A 17,765-nucleotide genomic window follows, 5' to 3' on the forward strand; every position below is an offset into this window, starting at 1 on the left:
TGCAATGAATATTCATCATCAACAATCTGGATATCCACTCAGAGACCCAATCTGAAAATCAGCAACTACACAGATGACAAATGGATAAATCCACAAAGATGGGAAGAAACAAGCGCAAAAAGAAGGAAAACATCCGAAACCAGAACACCTCTCCTCCTACAAGGGATCACAACTCCTCACCAGCAAGGGAACAAAGCTGGATGGAGAATGAGTGTGATGAAATGACAGTATAGTATTTTCTTTCAGTTTTAAACACTCTAATCAGAAGCTGAATACATTGCTGAGTGTCTACAGTCCCAGGTACTCCAGGGGCTGAGGTGGGAGAATCCCTTGCGTCCAGGAGTTTGAAACTGTGGAGTACTATTGTCATGCCTGTTGATAGCCACTCCACTCCAATCTGGGCAACATAGTGAGACCTCATCTCTAAAATAAATAAATAAACAAAGAAATAAACAATCCATTCATCACCCACTAAATTGACCCATGACCCACTACTTTAAGACTTGATAATCTGAGATGGAGATAGTAAAATTCTTTAAGCAAAATTGTAAACCCTAAATACCTCTCTATTTTATGTCCATTGGTTGCACAGTGATAACAGAACTATTGCAGCCTGGGGAATAAGTGATGGGTTTCCATGGGAGGTGTGGAGGATGTCCCAAAACTTGCATGTTAAAAAATATTTTATTTTATTTATTTTCTTGTTGGGATGGAATCTTACTCTGTTGCCCAGGCCGGAGTACAATGGCCCAGGCTGGAGTGCTCTGTTGCCCAAGCTGGAGTTGCCTAGTCTTGTGTATATAGTTTTAAATTGTATTCTTATAGGTATCAAATAATCTTCACTACTAAAAATCATTCTAAATGAGTTCTGCAAATAGTCTAGTAAATGACATTTAAAATACTTTTTATCAGGCCGGGAGTGATGGCTTACCCTTGTAATCCTAGCATTTTGGGAAGCTGAGGCATGTGTATCACCTGAGGTTAGGAGTTTGAGACCAGTCTGGCCAAAATGGTGAAACCCTATATCTACTAAAAATACAAAAATTAGTCTGGCATGGTGGTGTGTGCCTATAATTCCAGCTACTTGAGAGGCTGCAGTGGGAGAATGACTTGAATCTAGGAGGCAGAGGTTGCAGTGAGCTGAGATAGTGCCACTGAACTCCAGCCTGGGCAACGACAGTGAGACTCTGTCTCAAAAAACAAACAAACAAAAAATCAACTACAAATCAAATGTATGATTCCACTTATCTGAGATACCTAGAGTAGTCAAATTCATAGAGACAGAAAGTAGAATGGGGGTTGCCAGGGCCCAGTGTGGAGTAGGGGAAATAGGGGGTTATTTAATCCGTGTGGAGTCAGGCAAATGAAGAAGTTCTGGAGATGAGTGATGTCACTGGTGGTAGAAGAATGTGAATGCTTAATGCTACTAAACTGTACACTTAGAAAGGGTTAAAATGGTCAATTTTAGGTTATGTGTTTGTTACTACAGTTTTTTTAAGTGAAAAAACTGGCTACGAGTGGTAGCTTATGCCTGTAATCTCAGCATTTTGGGAGGCCAAGGTGGGAGAATCACTTCAGCCCAAGTGTTTCAGGACAATCTAGTCTACATAGTAAAACTCTTCTCTACAAAATATATTTTTAAGTTAAAAAAACATATATCAAAGATGCTTAAAGATGAGCAAATCTGAATGATTTAGGTTTTATACTCTTCTTTAGCTGGGTGGTTTTTTGAAAGAACCAAAAAAAGTAAAACGGACATGAGTCAGGCACTAATAGATAAAAACTGAGGGTTTAAATCAGTGCTGCGTAGAAATATAAAGCAAGCCACACATGCACTTTTAACTTTTCTTGTAGCTCTGTTCACAAAAGCACAAAGGAAACAAGGAGAACGAATTGTAGCAATATATTTTATTTAACTCTACATTCCCAAATATAATTTCACATTATAATCCATATAAAGAATTATGATTCTTTTATTTTTGCATAAAATTTAAACATCCTGATTTTTAAATAAAAGCCAGTGCACATGTTCACCGCACATCTCAATTCAGACTAGCTACGTTTCAAGTGCACAGTAGCCACTGAGACTACCATTTGGGCAGTATCAATCCAGATTACCAATAGATGAGATCATGATTCTCAGGAGAATCTGGACAATCAGATCATAACCATTACAATTTAGACAACCGTAGAACTAACCTGCTACATGCATGGCCTATCTCATGGTGTATTAATATGATAAGTTGATTTTTTAAAATCGGTCCTGGTGGAAAAAGAAAAAGCTACACATTTCCCAGTTTAACGACACTCCTGCCTATATTCTAAGGGAAATAATATATTAACTCTGTCTATACATTATTTTGCCTACCTTGATATGGCAATTTAACCACATAATGAGTTTCTCCCAATACCTGTCCTACTAACTTACACCACTATGGTCATAGTTTGACTTGCTTGAAAGATTGAGGGTGATAAGCCATCTTGACATAGAGCTTCCTGCTCTTAGAAATACTCGACCCAAGGTGGGTGAATTTAAACATTGCCTCTCAGGCAACCCATTCTCAAATCCAGCTGGAAGGGATGAACTTTTGCTGTAGGGAGAAATGGCCAGTTTCCAGTATTCTGTCTGTTAGAAGCTCTCATTCTTGCTGTATTCCATGAGAATGGAAGACAAGTGGCTTAACCATTACTTTCCCTTCCTAACTCTTTATAGGGCTGATAGCCAGGACTCGAATATTAGCTTTGATAGTAAGCCAATGCTTCTATGTCACAAAAGTCCGTGGCTTACTTTCAACATTAAAGTGATTGTTTGACATTGAGAATTTAACTGACCAACTATAAGAACTAATTCTCAGCATAGCAAAGGTTTCTGAAGTGTTTTGGAAATAATGGGTAGAAGTAAAGATGTAGTTGATACTGCATATTAGTTCTTGTTCAGCTTCTGAGCCGAATTCATTCAGTCCCCACTTATTTAACACTGACAATGTGCTTAGGCAATGAAGATACATGATATATGAAAACCCCTGCCTTTGTGAAGCCAACATTCTAGAGGGGGAAGCTGACAAAGCAAATTGTAGCTTCTATGAGGAGGCAGTGAGTACCAAGGAGGGCAAAACAGGGAAGGAAATAGGATGTGCAGGATGGGGTGGGAAAATGTGGGTTGCAAGAGAGTGATGAGTGAAGATCATACTGATACAGTGACATCTGAGCGAAGTTTTGATGGAGATGAGGGAGGAAACTGTGCTGATATCTGGAGAAAGCTTTCCAGTTAGAACAGCAAGTGCAAAGGTTCTGAGGCAGAGGAAGGATGCCTGGCAAGTTCAGGGCACAGCAAGCAAGGCAGTGTGGCTGGAACAATGTGAGCAAGGGAAAGGTCATCTTAGACCGTTGGGATTCTGTAACAAAATATTATGAACTGGGCAGCTTTTAAATAACAGAAATTCATTTCTCACAGTTCTGAAGGGTGGGAAGCCCCAGACCTAGGCAGATTCAGTGTCTGGTAAGGGCCTGCTTTCTGGATTACAGAATGCACCTTCTTGCTGGCCCTGACATGGTAAAAGGGTCAAGGGGTTTCTCCCAGGCCCCTTTTGTAAGGGCACTAATGCTAGTCATAAGAGCTCCACCTTCAGGACTGGATCTCCCAAAGGCCCTGTCTCTGAATACCATCACCTTGTGGGTTAGTATTTCAACATATGATTTGGAAGGGGAGGGATACAAATATTTAGACCACAGCAGAGAGTAAGAGCAGATGAGAAGAGAAGGAAGGGTGGAAGGGCCTTATAGGCTATATGACAATTTTTGCTTTTTCCCTAAGACAGTTGAACAATCACTTGGAAGCATTTTTTGCTTTTCCTTTTTAAATTTATTTCTTTTTATTTGTATAGGTTTAGGGGTATAGGTGCAGTTATGTTACTTAGATATATTCTGCAGTGAAGTCTGTGCTTTTAGTGTACCCATTACCCAACCAGTGTACATTGCACTCCGTACGTGGTATCTCATCCCTCACCCGCTTCCACACTGCTTCCTTTTAAAGCCTCCAATGTTGATTATTCCACTGTGTGTCCATGTGTACCCATTATTTAGCTCCCACCTATGAGAACCTACAGTTTTGACTTTCTGTTTCTAAGTCATTTCACTTAGGGTAATGGCCTCCAGGTCTATCCAGTTGCTGTAAGAAACATGATTTTACTTGTTTGTGGCTGAGTAGTAGTCAATATGTATATACTGCATTTAAAAAAAATTTCATTCATCTGTCAATAGACACTTAAATGTTGAGTCCCTGGCCTTGCTATTGTGAATAACACTGTGATAAACATGTGAGTGCATATGTCTTTTTGATAGAATTATTTCTTTCCCTTTGTGTAGCCCAATAGTGGGATTGCTGGATCGAACGGTAGTTCTACATTTAGTTCTTGTGAACCTTCCATACTCTTTTCATTAACTTTCCCATCATCAGGGTAAAGGCCTTCCTTTTTCTCCACATCCTCGCCAACATCAGTTTTTGTTTTTGTTTTTTAATTTTTAATAACGGCTATTCTGACTGGTGTAAGATGGTATCGTATAGTTTGGAGAATTTTGAACAGAAGAGAGTCATGATCTGATTTGTGTTTGAAAAAGATCACTCTGGCTTCTATGCTGAGAATGAACAGTATGGAGGCAAGTTAGAAATTTATTGCAATAATCCAGGTGTAAAAATGCCCTGGAGCAGGGTGGGATACAGGAGAGTGATGTGGGATGGTTAAATTCTAGATATATTTTTGAAAGTGGAGATGTGAGAGTTTCTGGGTGATTGCATATAGGTTGTGAGAGCAAGAAAGGAAGGGATGTTGACTTGGATTCCCAAAGACTGCTCTTATGTGCAGTCGAAGCTCTCTTTGTACTACTCGGTGTCTAAGTGACCTGTCAGACTAATCTCCCTATTTATCCTCCTGTAAAACACAGACTGATGCAAAAGACACTTGACTCTGATGGCCATGAGGCTTCTCTATAGAACACCCCTCCATCACTACCTCCAAATCCTGTTCACATCAAATGAGTTGTTTGTGTACCAAGAATTGTTTACTTCTTTCCACAACTCTATATTCCAATTTCATTTCTAATAATTAAATTGATTAATTTAATTAATATAAAGTAATGGAGTGTGAGTTTGAAAACAAAGAATTGAAGGCTTTGGTAAGTGTGGGTAAAGGTAAATCAAAAACTTAGTTGATAAGAAAACTATGGCCAGCCGAGGCGGCTCACACCTGTAATCCCAGCACTTTGGGAGGTTGAGGTGGGTGGATCACCTGAGGTCAAGTACTTGAGACCACCCTGGCCAACATGGTGAAACCCTGTCTCTACTAAAAATACAAAAATTAGCTGGGCATGGTGGCACTCACCTGTTATCCCAGCTACTCGGGAGACTGAGGCAGGAGAATCATTTGGACCCAGAAGGCAGAAGTTGCAGTGAGCTGAGATTGCACCATTGCACTCCAGCCTGGGTGACAGAGCAAGATTCCATCTCAAAAACAAACGAACAAACAAAAACACTGTAAAAATGAGGAAAAATTATAAAAATCCATAATGATTAGATCCTCAGGTAGCTTTGCAACTATTTTTAAGTTCTTCCTCTACAGAAATTAAAACTAGAAATCATACTCACCTGGTTGTGGCTTCTGCAAGAAAAAAATGCAGACCTATCAGAGGTACATGCTTAAAGAAAGGGCTTTGGCTTTTCTGCAGGGATTGATGGTGAATATACATAATAGATGTTCATAGAACATATTGATTTGCTCCTCTTCCATCCAGCTTTTTCCCCTCCAATTGAGAGATTTGAGTCCTAGGAGTTCCAGACCAGCCCAGGAAACATGGAAAAACCCCATCTCTACTAAAATACAAAAATTAGTCAGGCGTGGTGGCATGCACCTATAGTCCCAGCTGCTTGGGGGGCTGAGGTGGGAGGATCACTTGAGCCCAGGAGGTTGGGGCTGCAGTGAGCCATGATTGTGCCGCTGCACTCCAGCCTGGGTGACAGCGTCTTTCTCAAGACGCTGTCTTGAGGGAAAAAAAAAGGAAAGGAAAAATAAATCAGTATGTTAAAGAGATACCACTCCTATGTCCATTTTAACATTATTGACAATAGTCAAGATACGAAATCAACCAAGATATGAATAAGTGGATAAAGAAAATGTGGTATTTATATACACAGTGGATACTATGCTGCCATAAAAAAGGAAATCCTGTCATTTGGATGACCCTGAAAGACATCGTTAAGTAAAGTAAGCCGGGCACAGAAAGACAAATACCACATAGTTTCACTTACATGTGGGAACTGAAAAAGTCAAACTCACAGAAGCAGAGAGTAGAATGGTGGTTATCGGGCTGGAAGGTTTGGGAAATGTTGGTCAAAGGATACAAAATTTCAGTTACACAGGAAAATAAGTTCAAAAGATCTATCATATAACTCTAATGTGGTGACTTAGTTAATAATGCATCGTTTAACTGAAAATTGCTAACAGATTTTAAGTGTTCTCACTGCGCACACACAAAATGTGAGGTAATGTTAGTTTGATTTAGCCATTCTGCAATGTGTACATATTTCAAAGCATCATATCATAGGACATAAACATAATTTGTCAAAAAAACTTTAAGTGTAAGGACATTAGAAAAAAAGATTGTTATTTTCATGCATTTGTAATTGTAGAAAAATAGAGGATCTGTAGAAACATCTTTGGCCCCCAGGGGGCGCAGGGCAGAACGAAGTCAGAGCTGAGGATTTGATCCTAGCAGTTGGCAGTCTCTGATTACCGGGGCTGCCACAGAGAGTAGAAAAAGTTGTTTGTATCCACTTCAGGAACATTCACTGTGTGGTGCTGGTAGACAAGGGTTATATATATCTAATGTCCACCTCTGGTTTCTGGTAAAGGGTAGTAAATACGCAAAAATTTCAGAAACCTGTTTACTCGTCGTCCCCTTCTGCCTGTGTGTGTGTGTGTGTGTCTCTCTTTCTGTTTGTATGTGTCTTTCACTGTGTGTGTGTCTCTGTCTCTCCCTCCCTGTCTCTGCAAAGGGGGGAGCCCACAGTGTTCCAGGATTTACTTCCTATAAGAAACACAAGAATACTGTTGAAAGTACATAAACTTGGCTAACTTAAGCAAATTCACAGTTCTAAATGTTCTGCCAACAGGCTAAAATTGCAGATTTTTCCCTTTGAGAGGAAACAAAACTCAAGCAAACCCCTCCTGTATTCTCCTTTATATTTCAGAGAAATTTCTATTGCTTAGATGTTCAGCACGGTTTTACTAATTGAACAGAATTTTTTTCCTCATTCATCCATATTTTATTGAAGGGTTTCAAGCAGCACTAACAGCACAATATTCACTGTAAGAATTTCATACACCAATATAATTGCTGCATGAATGTCATTTATTGAAATTAACATTATTATGAATACAAAATGGAAAAATGCTCCTCAAAAGAGGAAGGTGAATGTTAACCAGCAACAGGATAAAGCCATCCTCAAAAGACACAGATAATGGGAAACAGTTTCACAGTTCAGCTCTATATATGTATACTGGGGTTAGAGTTTCTCTATGTCTGCGTCTCTGCAGGTGCCAGGTTCTGGACCAAGAGGCTCAGAAATGTCTCCAGCCGCTTCCTGGATCTGTATGCAATGAGTCCTCCCTTGTTGGCCCACCGATCCACCCCAGCAGCACCCTCATTTTCCACGTGGTACACCAACTGTGGCAAATCAAGCCCTGTTTCTGGATTTCTTTCTAAGCATTCTTTCAAGTCTACTATTCCCCCACCCATGGCCCGCAGTATGGCATGAGCAGCACAAGAGTCCCACTTGAATGTGGTATCTTCTGAAAAGATGTAAATGTCAACGAGGCCTTGAACAACACAAAGGCTCTTATAACCAGCCCCAGCTGCCCCAAATATGCGATCTCCACATACACGTGACAATGCAGCTTTGATAGTGTTCTTTTCACTTGTGCTAATGACGGCTGAAAAACTGGGGGAGAATGCTGCCTCAGAGCCAGTGTTTTCAGTGTGTGTTTCACTGCTGTTTCTTCTAGAGACGGTGAGCTGAAGTGAGTGCATGTTGGTCCCCATGTAAGAAAGGCCCCAGTAGCACTGTCCTTTCCACCTGTAGAAGAAAAAATTCAATTGGTGATGATGACATTTTTTTCATTACTCATGCCTCTTTCAAACTTAATGACATGAAGAAATACACAATTCATCATAACATAGTGACTCTTAACACCTTTAAGCCTAGAAATAGATATAGGATAGCTAGTTTATTTCCAAAAGTCACTTGCGTGCATGCAGCTGCCTGCGTTGCCGCACTTAGAAATGCTTTTGTTTTATGGCATTATCACATCCAGCTAGGACAACACTAAAACAGTGATGAGGTTTCCAGCCTCCAGAATCATTGCAAAATTTCATTGCAACTTTTAGTATTTAAAGTTTAATGGGGAAAAAGGAATAGGTAAGTGATATCTTTTTTTGATCCACAAATATTTTACAATCCTTATAACAAGGTTTTCTTTATTTGGTAACTCCTTTTCATTATCTTTTTCACTAGTTTCACTTTGGCCTCTAAGACAAAGAAAGGTGAACTCAATGTTATTAGCTTTGGCAATAACAATAATTATAGCACCTTCCCTTTATTAATGCTTAACTTACTGTCTATGTCGTTACATATTTACAGATAAGGAAACAGCCTTAGAGAAAGTGAGTAACTTGCTGAGGCCTGCTCAGCTAGACAGTGGTAGAATCTGCATTCAGACCTCGAAGTCTCACTCGGAATCTGTGCCATTAGCTATTGTGTTGACCACCTCCATTTCTAGGCCATGATTCTGTCTGCATATTGTTCCAACTCCTTTTAATTTCTTATTAGCCTTTTAAAGATAACATAAACCCATTTTTAGTTTGGAAGATGGCAGAGGTAGAGGGATAATATTAAAATTTAAGAGGTATAAACACAACTATTGAAGAGCAAATGATTCTTACTTGAAGCAACTCACAGTTCACTAAGAATATGTAATCCTATATAAGTGGAAAAATATGACCTATTTCAATAAAAAACTGAAGCTGCTTGTTCCACTTGGACTTTGCCATGCCCTGGAGTCAACCCCAAAGCACAGGCCATGCACAGAGGCAAGTGGGTCCTGGCTGCTCTCTATGCTCTGTTTTTTTTTTTTTGAGACGGAGTTTCGCTCTTGTTACCCAGGCTGGAGTGCAATGGCGGGATCTCGGCTCACTGAAACCTCCGCCTCCTCAGTTCCGGCAATTCTCCTGCCTCAGCCTCCTGAGTAGCTGGGATTACAGGCACGCGCCACCATGCCCAGCTAATTTTTTGTATTTTTAGTAGAGACGGGGTTTCACCATGTTAACCAGGATGGTCTCGATCTCTTGAACTCATGATCCACCCGCCTCGGCCTCCCAAAGTGCTGGGATTACAGGCGTGAGCCACTGCACCCGGCCTCTATGCTCTGTTTAAGAATGCATGGAAGGGTGGGAGGGAGGAAGCAAAAAGGGAGTGTGAGTTTGGTTCTGATCCTGGCCATGCCTACCAACTTTTCATTGGATAATTTTCACATTTTGTTTTGAACTTCTAAAATTATACAAAAGTTCAACTGGCTATACAGTGATGGCAGCTGTCTTATTCCTAATGTATTGGAAGAACGTTACCACCATTCTCCTCATCTGGTTTGGAGTGGATTCTAGAAACAAGGAACAGGATTACTATATCCCAAATGTAAAATTATGACTTCTCCAAGAGAGTATTAACTTAAAAATTTCTACCAGCATGCACATAACCTCAAATAAAATTATACAAATCCAAGACCGAAAATGGAACTTTAATTCAAACATGCAGACTTTCGGTGGGAACATTTTCATGTGTGAAGTCATGGGAATGTCATGTAGTGATAATCCTAACAATAAGCAAAGCTGAGGTCATAAGTTCTAAAAACCATAATATACCAAAAACATTTGTCTTCTACCTGAGGGTGTTTGGGTCTCTTGACACAAAAGGTTGATTGATGACTCCCATCAGAGGAACCCCTGTCTGTATGTCATAGACACCAATTAAAATGGTGACACACTGAAGTCCACAGGGGAAGATTCCCTGGTTAGATTTAATGTCAGTAGAGCCTTTTATATACTGGTAAGTTGAATCTGAAAAAGGAAGTAAATCTGTTTAGATTCAGGTAAAGATTATTTAGAAGACCCCGTACCATATCATTTCTCTCTTCTACTAATTTGGTAACCAATATTTTCTACTTTTGGACATCACTGTATTGAATTGTTATTTGGCCTCCTGTACTTCACTTTTAAATTGCTTGCGTTTCATTTTCCTGTCTATGTGAGAACTCTTGAAGGGAGAGGATGTGTCTATAGTTTCTGTGGCATAGCGCCTTGCATAGAACAGGCATTCAAATATTTGTGACTTGCCAAAAGCACTTAAAAACTAATAACCAGAATAACTGGTGGGATTATTTTAGAACTACTGCTAATCTGAGGACTAGTACAATGTGAGATGGAAAAGTCTCCTTCCAGTGGGTACAAAACTACTATTTGATAGCACAGTAGGGTAACTATAATCAATAAGAACTTAATTGTACATTTTAAAATAAAGAGTGTAGCTAGATTGTTTATTATTCAATGGATAAATGCTCAAAGGGATGGACACCCCATTCTCCATGATATGCTTATTTCACATTGTGTGCTGTGTCAAAAAATCTCATGTACCCCATAAATATATATCCCTACTATGTACCCACAAAAATTTAATAAAAAGAAAAAAAGTCTCCTTCCAGTAATCAGTCACAGGTAAAATTATCTTTTAGTATTATTATTTGTTCCGTCAAGTTAGAAGGAAGAAAGAGACAATGATGGTGGCACCAAAGGAAGAAATTAACAGTGCTCCTGTGAAACAAAGGCAGAGGAACTAGGTTTCACCTCAAGAGATGTACATGCCAGCAGCTGACTGCCGATGTCTAGGGAGTTAACAGACAGCTAAGGATGTGCCTGGCAAAATCTTAAAAGATTCAAAGAGCTCAAAAATAGAATCAATTCAGGTTGGAACCAAGAAACAATCATTCTGAGATCTCTGTCTCTCAGAAACCATAACTGATGCCAGTTTACCCTTAAATGATCAAAGATTGAGGGAAAGATTTTTAGTTTCTGTATATAACCCACTGGCTGAATGTGATGCAATTATCTGAAGATTAAACCCATTTCAATATCATCCTGTTAATGCACTTGCAGGGCAGGAAGGGCCCAGGAAGGAGTTTATCCACTTCTTGAATGGTCCTATTGTGTTGGTTGGGAAAAAAAGAAAAGGAAGTAGGAGCTTCTTAAAATTATTACCTAGAACTCTGTATTAATAGCGTCATTGAAGATAAAGGTTGGCTGGGTGTGGTGGGTCATGCTATAATCCTACCACTTTGGGATGCTGAGGCAGGAAGATTGTTTGAACCCAGGAGTTTGAGACCAGCCTGGGCAACATGGCAAAACCCCTTCTCTACAAAAAAATATAAAAAATTAGCCTACTGAGGTGCCATGCACCTGTGCCACCTAGTTGGGTCCCACTGGGGAGGCAGAAGTAGGAGTATTGCTTGAGCTTGGGAGGATAAGGCTATAGTAAGTTCTGACTGTGCCGCTGCACTCCAGCCTGCGCAACAAGAGACTCTGTCTCAAAAAAAAAAAAAGAGAAGGGTTACATTTTGAAAACAATGGGTTATAGATTATGGTCCTATTACAATAATGACCCCCCAAAATGTAGAGCTTACACAGGGCTCACAAACTGACTGCTCATGTATCAGCATCACATTCAGCTTTTTGCTTGACCTGTGCAGTGTTTTTTTGATTGTTTGCTTGTTTAGCTGAATTGGTAGCCAATGTTTAGAAATTGGGATATCACACTTAAAACCTTGGATTTTGGTTTCTCTTTAAAAATCGCAAGATCTGGCCTGTATTCCCATATGGCAACAATCTACTGGAACTAAGTGCTCTTTAAATGGCATCTGTGCTCAATAGATCATAACTGCTGTCATTTCATTCTCTCATTTACTAACCAATCTGGTCCCTGAAGTCTTTTGAAGATAAGTTAATTCATCTTTGTATGTGTGCCTGTATCTATATGTATGTATATACACACACCTGTTTTAGATATATGTATATACACAGCTATAATATATATGTATATATGCAGAACACATGACACATACACCTCAACTCTCATTATTTTAAAAATTCAAAATTTTAAAAATGTCTAGGAGAGTTAAACTATACTCAATTTTTATTTTTCAAAGCTCCTCCCCCCCGCAAAAGATTGCAAATAAGAACAAACATACTCTCCTATACTTACCTATGGGGTCCACCCAAATTCCCAAAATGTCCTGTGGAACATTGATCTCTGTGGAATCCAGAGTTGGGTCAGTAAAGGCAACATCCTGATGAACAACCTTGGCTAATGCTTCAGATGCCACCTTGTTACCATTGAGGACTCGGCTAAGAAGCTCTGCTGTTTCTTCCTCTGTTGAACACAGCCTCAAAGTAATCTTTTCCCCTAGGGTAAAGACAAACTATAAGCCATTACATTTCAAGAGTTTCAGTGGAGAAAGAACAGAAAGAGAGCGAGAGGGAGAGAGAGAGAGAAAGAGACAGAGAGGGAGAAGTGACAGAGAGAGAGACAAAGCAAGAGAGTGAGACAGTGAGTGCGACAGAGCGAGCAAGAAAGACAGCAAGCAAGAGAGCAAATCAAAAACTGTGCACTTAGATTAAGTGAGGGCTATATATCCATCTAAGCCTGGCTGACTGCCAGAATCACCTGGTGGGTCTTCGTCAAGTCAGATGCCCAGTGGCCACTCACCCACTTAATGTGAATAGTAAGGTATGGGTTTCAGGAATCAAAAGACCGCCCCAGAAAAATGCCCACGTGGGCACAATTTTGTATCCCAGTTAAGGGATACATAGGCCAGTTAATAATTCCTGAATCCCTGATCATTAATCTTTTTAAAAATTTATTTGTCTTTTGACTTTTTATGTACTTAAGTCACCCTGTCCATGTCTGAATATGTTATTGAAAAGAATTGAGGTTTTTAGCACACTAAAGTGCTTCTATTTCTTTATATGATGCTGCTTTTAACTGAAAATTGTTTATGCTAAGTAACATAAGCTGGTATGTCCTAATCTTTAAGTGTAGTAAAGCTGTATGCCTCTAAATGGCATTCATAAATAGCTCTCCTCTGTGGGGCTCATCGAAAACCAGAACATAAGCGAAGCTGCTTCTTACAATGACATGAGAAGTACCGAGGCCAAGTGCCTTACTATCACTTTAAACATACTTCTTAGACCCTTGATTAATCTGGTTTCAGCACTTGACATAAGTGAGGGAAGAGGTAGTAGAAATAGGCAAATTAATAGCAACAAGAAGTGACAGCAGTGGAGAAAAAAACTGTTAAAAATTAAGAAAATATGGCACTTTGGAACTTTTTAGGTATACAGACAAATCCTCCAGCTATCTAGGTAGCTACTTCTACCCTACTTATTCCAAGGACCAGCAGTATCTAAAGCAGCTGGGAGCCTACTGGAAAGTCAGAACCTCATGCTGAGCATGGTGGCTCACGCCTCTAATCCCAACACTTTGGGAGGCCAAGGTAGGCAGATCACTTGAGATCAGGAGTTTGAGCCCAGCCTGGCTAACAGAGTGAAACCCCCGTCGCTACTAAAAATATGAAAAAATTAGCTGGGCATGGTGGCACATGCCTGTAATCCCAGCTACTTGGGAGGCTGAGTCAGAAGAATCGCTTGAACTTGGGAGGCAGAGGCTGCAGTGAGCTGAGATTGTGCCATTGCACTCCAGCCTGGGCAACAGAGGGAACTTCGTCTTAAAAAAAAAAAAAAAATCAAAACCTCGAATGCCACACCAGACCTACTGAATTTTAGCAAGACCTTGTGGTGATTACAGGACCAGTCAAGTGTGGGAAGCACAATATACATCTATTACAGTGATGACTGAATCAGCAAGAAACAGTCAAACTTAGTTAACTTAATTCAAAGTAAATTAGACTGTTAAAGTTGGGGAATAGTAAACCTAATAGCGGCTACTTACTGCACACCTACTCTGGGCTCAGTAAAACTTATGAGGTCATTCAAAGAACAAATTATATCATATTACTCCTTTGCTTAAAATTTGCCAGAGATGTCCCATCCCACCGAGAGGGAACTCTAAGCCCCTCCTATGATCCGGTCCTGCCTGCAATATCATCAGCACCATCTCTCCTCTTCTTCTCTCCACATTCTCTGCCCTTTTACAGACAGGAAAATTGATGTGGCTATGCCTTTTCCCCTATAATTCTAGACAAATGATGTATTAAAATAACTGTTTATGAAGTAGTCAAGTGCAGATTTTTAAATGTAAGATGACTTATACGTCAGTCATAAGTGTTATTTTTAACCTTCAGAGGTTTAAATGAAATTTCTTTTCCTTCTTACTGTCATAGAACATCTTAATATGTGGTGCATGAAGGAGACTAAAAAATTTTCAGAGTTAATCTAGAAATTCATTTTTTTCTTTGTAAATGTGCTTCTAAATATTTAAGTATTTGTCACATGATCAGTGTTTAAAGTTCACTATATTACTCTTCTACCATTAAACAACCCCAAACAAATTAAAAAAATAAAATCATTTCTCTGAAAGAAATCAGAAATTGTGATATTTTCCTGTATACCCCAAGGGAACGTGGAGGGCCATCCAAGGTGAATCTGGCCCACAGGAAACTTAATAAACAAGACTTAAAACTTGGTACTAATCTCAGCACTTTAGGAGGCTGAGGTGGGCAGATCACCTGAGGTCAGGAGTTTGAGACCAGCCTGGCCAACATGGTGAAACCCCATCTCTAACTAAGAATACAAAAATTAGGTGGGCGTGCTGGCACATGCCCATAATCCCAGCTACTCCAGGGGTCGAGGCAGGAGAATCACTTGAACCCAGGAGGTGGAGGTTGCAGTGAGCCGAGATTGCACCATTGCACTCCAGCCTGGGCAACAGAGCAACTTGTCTCAAACAAACAAAATAAAACTGAGTATTGAAAGGAAGCTTTTAGTTAGTTCAAGTACTTCACAGAGGTTCTGAGATTCAGAGAAATGATGAGGTGATTCGCTCAAGATCACACAGTATTTCAGAGCCATGGCCTCCTCTGTAACTTTAGCCAAGGTCCATGGACTTCCCTGAGAGTCCACAGAAGGGTTTAACCCAGGATCTGAAATTGTCTGCACAATTGTGTTGATGGGCATCTTTGGGGCATTGATAACTTACATTAGATTCCCAAAGGACCATGCCATTTTCCCAAAGCTTGAGTTATAAATTACTTAAATGCCACAGATTTACATCTGAAATGATACCTGGACTTGCTAAATTATTCTAAGATACTACATCTCTCTACTTAAGTTAAATGGCATGATATTCTGAGATAGAAATGGAATGAACCTTAACATTCAAATATATTATGTTTATAGTAAGAGGCTTCCAAACATTTAGATTATAGCATAAATTGGAGATTACAATACCATATGATAATTAAGTTACAAAGACACATTAAGATTCTTATACTTACCCAAGTCATTAGTAAATTCATTGGATTCTTCGCCAAAAATATTTTTTTCCAGGCCTGGAAACTGAATGATTCAGAGTATGATGAAAAAGAAAACAAAAACCCACACACATCTTCAATTCTGAACAGATTTCAATTTTTTTTTTTTTTTTTTTAGGGAGGGAAGGAGGAAGGGAGGAAGGCAGGAAGGGAGGGAGGGAGGAAGGAAGGGATGAAGGAAGGAAGGGAGGAAGGGGGGAGGGAGGGAGGGAGGGAGGGAGGGAGGGAGGGAGGGAGGGAGGGAGGGAAGGGAAGGAAGGAATTCAAGCAATGAGAGAGACATTGCCGACCTGGATCTAGAGGTTTACAAGTTGATTTCTTTTTTTGAGAGAAGGAAAGAAAAAAAAAATGAGTAAAGGAGAGAAAGAAAGAGGAAGAGAGGGAGGGAGGGTGAATGGAAATATTGCTTTATTCTGAAAAAAAAATGGGTATTAATAATGGTCAATCAGTGTTTCATTTAAACCTATGAGTAGGTGTGATGTGGTATTGACAAGAATGTATATTTTATGTATTTGAAGTGGAGAGCTCTATAAATATTTATTAAGTTTACTTGTTCCGGATCTGGTTCGAGTCCTTGATATCCTTATTAATTTTCTGTCTCATTGAATCTAAGTCTCTATGTATCTGGGTGTTAGGATCATTAGCTCTTGTTGTATTGATCCTTTTACCACTATATCTTTGTTGCTTTAAAATCTATTTTATCCGCTACGAGAATTGCAACTCCTGCTTTTTATTTATTTATTTATTTATTTTTGCTCTCCATTTGGTTGGTAAATCTTTCTCCATTCCTTTGTTTTGAGTCTTTGTGTATCCTTGCACGTGAAACAGGTCTGGATGTAACATGCCGTTGGGTTTTGGCTGTGTCTTTTGATTGGGGGATTTAGTCAATTTAAATTTAAGGATACTGCCATTTGATGTTAACTGGCTGTTTGATCCATTCGTTGATGAAAATTCTTCTTTATGTTGGTGCTGTTTACTTTTTGGTATATTTTTAGTAAGGCTAATACTGGTTGTTTCTTTCTATGTGTAATGCCTCTTTCAGAAGCTCTTGTAAAGCAGGCCTGGTGGTAATAAAATCTCTGAGTACTTGCTTGTTCATAAAAGATTTTATTTTTCCTTCAGTTGTGAAGCTTAGTTTGGCTGGATATGAAATTCCGGGCTGAAGGTTCTGTTCTTTGAGGATGTTGAATATTGGCCCCCACTCTCTTCTGGCTTGTAGAGTTTCTGCTGAGAGATCTGCTGTAAGTCTGAGAGGCTTGCCTTTGTGGGTAACCTGACTTTTCTCTCTGGCTGCCTTTAGTAATGTCTCCTTCATTTCAGCCCTAGAGAATCTAACGATTATGTGCCTTGGGGTTGCTCTTCTTGAGGAATATCTTTGTGGTGTTCTCTGTATTACCTGGGGTTGAATATTGACCTGCTTTGCTAGTTCAGGAAAATTTTCCTGAACAATATCCTGAAGGGTATTTTCCAGCTTGGATTCATTCTCTCCGTCGAATTCAGGTACACCTATCAAACGTAAATTTGGTCTTTTCACATAGTCCCACATTTCTTGGAGACTTTGCTCATTCCTTTTTATCCTTTTATCTCTAATCTTGTCTTCTTGTTTTCTTTCATTAAGTTGGACTTTGACCTCTGTTATCTTTTCTTCTGCTTGAACAATTCGAGTGTTTAAACCTGTGCATACTTCTCGGAGTTCCTGTATTGTATTCTTCAGTTCCATTAATTCACTTATATTCCTCTCTAAGTTGTCTATTCTCAATAGGATTTCGTCAAACCTTTTTTCAAAGTTCCTAGTTTCTTTACGTTGGGCTACAACATGTTCTTTTAACTCACCGAAGTTTGTTATTATCCATTCCTTGAAGAGTGATTCTGTCATTGGGATGCGCTCATTCTCCATCAAGCCTTGTTCCATTGTTGATGTGGAACTGTGATCATCTTTAGAGGGAGAGGCGTTCTGATTTTGAGTATTCTCAGCCTTTTTACGCTGGTTTCTTCCCGTCATTGTAAATTTATCCTCCTGTCATCTTTGAAATTACCAACTTTAAGATTAGGTCTCTTGAGTGGACGTCCAAGTTGTTAGTTCCCAGGGCCAGAACAGCGGCGTTAAGACTGATGGTGCTT

The 17,765-nt window shown here is 39.6% G+C and overlaps 1 protein-coding gene across 8 annotated transcripts in view; it reads right to left on the bottom strand.

Moving 5' to 3' along the window:
• Window positions 1-7,294: 7,294 nt before the first annotated feature.
• Window positions 7,295-17,765, bottom strand: part of INPP1 (inositol polyphosphate-1-phosphatase) — a 31,749-nt gene continuing 21,278 nt past the window's right edge. For 6 of the 8 annotated variants that reach the window (XM_078327084.1, XM_035304241.3, XM_002749562.5 and 3 more), the window contains 4 exons: window positions 15,609-15,669; window positions 12,359-12,559; window positions 9,990-10,164; window positions 7,295-8,128 (listed from right to left, as the gene is read on the bottom strand). In XM_078327084.1, coding sequence (XP_078183210.1) covers window positions 7,570-8,128; window positions 9,990-10,164; window positions 12,359-12,559; window positions 15,609-15,669 — 996 coding nt within the window. In that variant the 3' untranslated portion in view covers window positions 7,295-7,569. Of the gene's footprint in view, window positions 8,129-9,989; window positions 10,165-12,358; window positions 12,576-15,608; window positions 15,670-17,765 lie in introns of all 8 variants that reach the window. The other 2 variants (XM_078327087.1, XM_078327086.1) reach the window with 1 other exon arrangement.

This window comes from Callithrix jacchus, chromosome 6 (assembly GCF_049354715.1).
Source record: "Callithrix jacchus isolate 240 chromosome 6, calJac240_pri, whole genome shotgun sequence".
Taxonomy (NCBI): domain Eukaryota; kingdom Metazoa; phylum Chordata; class Mammalia; order Primates; family Cebidae; genus Callithrix; species Callithrix jacchus.